Source organism: Ichthyophthirius multifiliis (assembly GCF_000220395.1).
Source record: "Ichthyophthirius multifiliis unplaced genomic scaffold scaff_1120509250146, whole genome shotgun sequence".
NCBI lineage: Eukaryota > Ciliophora > Oligohymenophorea > Hymenostomatida > Ichthyophthirius > Ichthyophthirius multifiliis.
The window spans coordinates 1-6,936 of record NW_004087041.1 but is presented as its reverse complement, the minus strand read 5'-3'; the positions used below and the strand labels follow the sequence as shown (position 1 = coordinate 6,936).

The following is a 6,936-nucleotide window of genomic DNA, read 5'->3' as shown; positions in this document are numbered from 1 at the left end:
AATATGATAGGTTTTATATATTCAAAATAATAATTTTTTTAATTAATTTTTATTTTATTCATTTTCCTCTTTATTTTTATCTAAGATTTCATCCAATATCGAACCTTATCTAAATTATTGATCCGTTTTCTTTTTCTTTTTTAAATTTTATTTTTGTATCTGAATTTTATAAACTTTATTAGTTTGCTACTATTTAATATCTTCATTATAATTTTTTTATTTCTCAATTTTTTCTTTTTAATTTTTTCTTTTATGTTTTTATCATTTATGTTTTTCAAGTCATTATTAATATTACTTTTACTTTAATTTTAATTTTATGTATTTTTCTACTAACTTAATTATTATTATTATTATTATTTTAAATTATTATGCTTTTATTATTCATATATATTTGTTTTTTTAGCCATTAATAGTTTTAAAATAGGATCAGAATCATCATCAATTTAATTTAAATTATTATTTTAATCTCCATTTTTTAATAAAGTAGATAATTGCTATTAAAATTTTTATTAGCAACCTTTTATTTCGTTTTAATTCTCTATTGCTTCTCTTAATGAGATTCCTGTTTTTTTAAATGATTAATTATTATTATTTTCTTCCTCCTCATTTTCTTAACTATTATTTTATTAGTTTTCTTATATGAATTAATTATTTTCTTATTCTAATTATTTTTGTTCTTAATTTACTTATTTTATATCTTGATTTACTTATTTTTATACATCATTACTTAATAAATTTTATTTATCAATAATTTACTTTTATTTCGTATTATTTATGTTATTATTGTGCTTTTTTTTATATTGTTTTGTTTATTATATTAAAGTTCCATCAAAAACTAACTTTCCTATATCTAACAGTTATTCTTAATTATACAAATTACCATATTTTTTGTTTTCAATCTGAATATATAAGATAGATATATATAAAAAAATTTACCATATAATCGACAAAACTTCCCCATGTAGAATTACTATATAAAGTTTCTGAATTTCCCAATACAATTTAAGCAAATTTAGCTCTTGTTAAAGCAACATTCATTCTTCTTAAATCTTATAAAAAACTATGAAGGAAAAAAAAAAATATATATATATATATATATATATATATATATTTATATAGTTTTTAAAATATATATATATTTATATATATTTATAATTTTTAATTTTTATGTTATTATTTTAAAATTATCAATATTTAATAATAACCCAATAGCTTTTTCTTTATTTTCATTATTATTTTAAACTCTTACAGTACTAAAAATTATTATATCTTTTTCTTAACCTTAAAAAGAATCAATAGTATTAATTTAAATAAATTTATGTAATTATTAATTTATATTTAATTATAAAATTTAATTAATAAGTTTTGCTTATTATTTATAAGGTGTTATTATCCCAATTGAATATTATTAATTTTCTTATTATTTTAACATATAACTACATATTTTAATTGCTATATTTGCTTCTATTTCGTTTTGGAAAGATTTTTTTATTGCTTTTTCTTTACTAAAAGAAATATCAATAAACTAGCTATTTATCCCTTTTAACCCTTTTAAATAATAAGGAAAATCTCTTTCTTTTACTATTTAAGCATCTATTAAACTTTTTGTATTTTTATTTTTAAATTTATATTTAAAATACAAATAAAAAAAAGAATATTACTTATTATTATAAAATTTTGAGGAAGGAAATTAACTTATCAAAGGATGCATTCTATATTAAGTATTTAAAAAATATGGCTGAATTCCATTATCTATTATTCTTTCAAATAAACTTCTACTGTATTTATTAATATTATTATTTGAATTAAAAGTTGTTGCTGGTAATTATTTAGGATCACCTATATTTTTGTTTTATTTTATAAAAATAATAAAATTATTATTATAAGTATTTATTATTTTTTTTCTAAAAAAAAAAAAATAAGTAAACCAATAAGTATTATTTTTTTCGGTTAATAAAATAAAGGTATAATATTAGTTGGTTCTGTACACTTTTTGTTGTTATTTTTTTTTTTATGATTAAAAAATAATATTTTTATTCAAAATAATTAAAAATATTTTACTTAAGCTGCCTCATCTACAATTACAAGTTCAAATTAATTTTTAATAATTTCTAATTTTTCACTTTAAGAACTTCCAAGAGTACAACATATAATCTATTTTATATTTATTTAAACTGAAAAAAATAAAATAAAAATAAACATCTGATAATTATAAAATTTAATCAGTAAGTTTTTTATTTAATCTTTTTTTGCTTCCCTTTCAACTTTTAACATTGAAATTTAATATTAAGCATATTTTTTATTTTAATATAATTAATTAATTTTCTCTTTATTATTCTCCCTTTTCTTCTCTTCTTCTATTTCCTAACTAATTCTAGCTAACTCAATTTAATAATCAAGTAAAGTTCCTCCTTCTTATTTTTTATTTTAATTTTCTATTGATATACCCAATCTTTATTCTACTTAATATTCCAAGCAAGCCAATTTTACTTTTTAATTTGGTCTATTAATATTTATGTATTTTATAAATATATATAATTTTATTTACACATAATCAACAGATCCGATTCTAACAACATTTACAAATTATTATTCATTATCTTCTCCATATAAACCTTATGAAATTATTCTTGAAATAATTTCATCAATTGCTTAATTTGAAGGGGCACAAACCTTAAAATTATATAAAAACTCAATACATATTTTAATCTTTTTTTATATACCATAATTTTCTAACTTGAAGTTTCGGAATTTTATTTTATATAATAATATAAACAAGACAATAAACCTAAAAGAGTATGTGTTTTTCCTGTACCTGGCTGTTTTATTTTTATTTTTCTCTATAAAAATATTATTTATAACTATTTATTACTGGTCCTTATATCATACATATTCCTTATTATGTTAGACATATTTCTTTTATTGATTAAAATTAGGATTCATTAAACTTATCTTTGATTTCATTAAAAAATGGGAATAAAATTTCTATTTTATTTAAAATAAAAATATGTCTAAAATGTTTAATTAATATTTAATTAAATTTTATTTAATAAATAAAATTAAAACATTATTTATTAAATATAAAAGAACCAAAAATTCATTAATTTTTTACAAGGGTTTGATATCGGAGTTTTATTATCTACAATAAGTTAAGGTTGATAGATAAATTCTTTTAATTCACAATATTTCATATTTTTAATAGAAAGGTATTCTCTTTATAAAAATGTATATATTTATTAAAAAAAATAAAATAAAATTACTTAATAAAAGTAGACATTTTACAAAAGGTAAAAACATAAACATTAATTTTTTGGTCCAAAAATTATTTTTAAAAACAAACACCATCAATATCAGCTAAAAAAGTGGATTATTATTTGCTATCAACAAAAGCAAAAAACAAAAAATCCTTTTAAGTCAAAAAACCTTCATTATGAAGCAAACCTAAATCAGGATTAGGAATATTAGAAATTAAAACAATATGATTTTTCAAAGTACTAATTCTATAATAGTCTTCGTCTAATTTTTAGTTACTTTATTCTTTTTATTTATCTTAAATTTTATAAATATTAAATTAATAGACACCATTTTTAGGTTATTTTTGTATTTTTATTGAACATTAATTATAATTTATATAATTTTCACTTTATTTAAACTATTAATATATTTATTAAAAATTAGATGCAGTCTCCATTAAAAACAAATATTCGAATTTCGAATAATATTCTTTCCAATTTTAAAACCTTTTTTTTTATTAAAATATATATATATATTAATATTTCTTTATAATTTTTAAACTTTTCAGGAATTTTTATATTTTCATATTTTAAATCTTTTTAGGAATAATCAAATTTCATTAAAAATTAAAGCAAATAATTTATATTATTTCTTTCTTCTTCATTCTCAAATATATTTTCATTTTAAAAAATGTCTTAATTTTCAATTATTTTATTTGTATTTAATATATCTGTAGAGTATGAGGAGGAAAGTATTTTATTTTTAAATTCTTAGTATTTTTATAAATAATCTTATTAGGAAACTTTGCATTAAATTCTTTAAAGCTTTTCTTTTTTATTCTCCATTTCTTATTTCTATTATTCTTGTAATTCTAATTGCAATAATTAAAGCTTTTTTTCTTTTTTTTATTATTCTTTTATTCTTTTTTCTTCAAACTTTCTAGCTTTTTCGTAATCTTATTAACATTTAATTTCTTTTTGTTTTTAGAATATATTTTCACTACAAAATTTAAAATTATATGGATTTTATAATTATTTCTAACTAACAATTTATTACTATTATTATTATTAATTGTATTTACCTTAAAATCTTTGCTATAATTCTACTAATGTTATTTATGATTTTTCAATAACTTTTTACTTTTCTTACTAATTTTTTATCTATTATTATTATATTTGCTCTTGATATTCTTTTTACTTTATTATATCTTGATTTTTGTCCTCTATCAATTTTTCTAATAATGAATTTTCTTTTTTTTTAAATATTTCTATTTGATATTCTTCTTCTTATTATTAATTTTAATTTTATTATTCTTCAAATAGATTTTTTAAAAAGTCTTTTATATTTTTATTTTTTTATGTATATGTTTATATTTCTGTTTCATTTTTATTTTCTTAGTTTGTATTTTCTTAATTCATTTTTATAAAATTTATTTTTTTAATAATATTTCTAAAAAAATTATGTGTTTTTTTATTTATGGAGATTTAATAAATTATATGATATTCTTTATATAAGTATTTTTTTTATTATATTTTTTATACCTCTTTTTTATATAATACAAATATTATTTATATTTTATAAAAAATATTATTTAGTTGATATTTTCAAATGATTAAAATAAATATTTTTTTATAATTTTTTTAGAAAATATAAATTTTTTAAAAAAATTGACCAAATCAATTATTCTATAATATAAATTATGTATTTTTATATGTAAATCAATTAATTTTTAAGTATATATATATATATAAAAAAAAACTTTTTTAATAATTAAATTTTCATTTTATATTATTAACTTTAAATTTTAATTTTATTAGAACTTCAAATTATTTTTTAATTGTAATTTTATATTTATTTTATTATCAAATACTTAAATTAATTTAGTTTCACTAAATTTTAAACAATATATTATAAAAATTATATTTAAAATAGAATATTTTATATAAATTTTTCATATTAAATTTTTATTAAAAATAAATAAATACATTCATATGTATTTATTATAAAAAAATATTATAAATTGTAAATAAATATTTAAATTTTTTAAATAAAATTATAAAAATGTTGAACTATTTTCTTAATATATTTGGTCTTTAAAATAAAAAATCAAGTCATATTTTATTTTTTCCTTCTTAAGAAAACGAACAAAAACTTCTAAATTTTATAAATTAAGCTAACAAAGAATTAAAAATTTGCGTTTATAGTATGACAAGTCAATCAATAGCACTAAAAATATTAGAAAAAGTAAAAAATGATAAAATAAAAGTCCGAATAATAACCGACTTATAATAAAACTCATAAAAATATAGCTTTCCTTTTGCATTACAAAGCGCTACTAATAATGATATAGAAATAAGGACAAATAATAAAAATCACGTAAAAATGCACCATAAATATGTCATAATAGATGATAAAATATTGGGTACTGGATCCTTTAATTGGACGAAAGCGGCGACGAAATTAAACTTCGAAAATTTGTTACTTATTTAAGATATTGACTTGGCAAAAGCATATTCTCAAAATTTCGAAGAGTTATGGGATTTATTTGAAGATAGCAAAATTTTGCTTAATAAAATCGATAAAAAAAGTTAACAAAAAGGATAAATATTAATCTAAAAAATAAAAATGGGCGGTTTTCCAAAAATGATAAAATAAAAAAAAAAATCTATTAAAAAAAATAAAAAAGTAGTTTAAATTACTAAAAAAATAACTAAAAAAGTTAAAAAAAGATAAAAAAAGTAAATAAATTTAAATAGTGAGGTCTTACTTAATAATAGTTAAAATAAATAAGTTTCTTTTCATGATAAAGTCCTTTAGAAAATACGCTTTAATTAATAAAAGTCTTTTATTCAATAATATTCTAAGGATTTTTTTATTTTTTTATTTTGTCTTTTACTTTTTAACTTTTTACTAAGAAAATATAGTATTTGAAAATTTTTTAACTAATGTTATTTTTTATATATTTATAAAACCATATAAATTCAATATAAAAATTTGTGAATAAAATTAATCATATATATTATAATTAATTAAATTATTGTCATTATTTATTTTATATAATCTATTAACGAAATCCGTTTATATTTTAATATTGTATTTAAATATTTAATTTATGACTTAAAGATAATATAACTCATTTATTAAAATAATATAATTATATATATATATATAATTTTCATAATACTCATATTATGAATTTAAGAAAAACTAAATTCCATAGTAATTATTTATTTACTTACACTTAAAAAAAAGAAAATTTGATTCTTAATTATAAAAAATTATATTTGTTTTTATTAACATTTTTATTTATTTTTTATTTATAAAAAATATTCTCATTATTATTTGGTTTTAATATAATTTTATTATTTTTAGTTAATTTTAAAATCAGTATTTTAATACAATTATATAATATTTATAATATAAATATATTCGATTTTTAAATTAATTTTTTTTTGTCATAAAAAATAAAATTCATAAAAATAATATAATATAAATAAAGATTAATAATATAATGGTTACTTTTTATCATTATTTACTCATATATTTTATAAAAAGTTTAGATTATTCTATTATAATATTATTAATTATTAATTTTATATAATTTAATAAATTATTTACCTCATATTTCAATTATAATTAATACAAATTTTTCTGCTTATGTTTTTAAATTATTCTTTTAAAAAAATATGATATATAATAAAG

At 15.3% G+C, this 6,936-nt stretch overlaps 2 protein-coding genes across 2 annotated transcripts, besides 9 other annotated features; both read right to left on the bottom strand. All coding sequences in view use genetic code 6, as the record gives it.

Moving 5' to 3' along the window:
* Window positions 1-225: 225 nt before the first annotated feature.
* Window positions 226-252: a microsatellite.
* Window positions 228-275: a microsatellite.
* A 390-nt stretch (window positions 276-665) lies between these two features.
* Window positions 666-715: a microsatellite.
* A 364-nt stretch (window positions 716-1,079) lies between these two features.
* Window positions 1,080-1,154: a microsatellite.
* Window positions 1,090-1,162: a microsatellite.
* A 536-nt stretch (window positions 1,163-1,698) lies between these two features.
* Window positions 1,699-2,075, bottom strand: IMG5_050950 (hypothetical protein; the record flags this gene model as incomplete). Its single annotated transcript, XM_004037438.1, has 3 exons — window positions 1,699-1,839; window positions 1,929-1,989; window positions 2,062-2,075. 3 exons carry the CDS (start codon window positions 2,073-2,075, stop codon window positions 1,699-1,701), a joined length of 216 nt encoding a protein of 71 aa, XP_004037486.1.
* A 2,651-nt stretch (window positions 2,076-4,726) lies between these two features.
* Window positions 4,727-4,774: a microsatellite.
* A 90-nt stretch (window positions 4,775-4,864) lies between these two features.
* Window positions 4,865-4,900: a microsatellite.
* Window positions 4,901-5,237: 337 nt separating this feature from the next.
* Window positions 5,238-5,294: a microsatellite.
* Window positions 5,295-5,395: 101 nt separating this feature from the next.
* IMG5_050940 (hypothetical protein) lies at window positions 5,396-6,154 on the bottom strand (the record flags this gene model as incomplete). Its single annotated transcript, XM_004037437.1, has 1 exon — window positions 5,396-6,154. A coding segment is annotated over one exon (624 nt), but the record flags the coding sequence as incomplete, so codon positions are not given.
* Window positions 6,155-6,622: 468 nt separating this feature from the next.
* Window positions 6,623-6,663: a microsatellite.
* Between the last annotated feature and the right edge of the window lie 273 nt (window positions 6,664-6,936).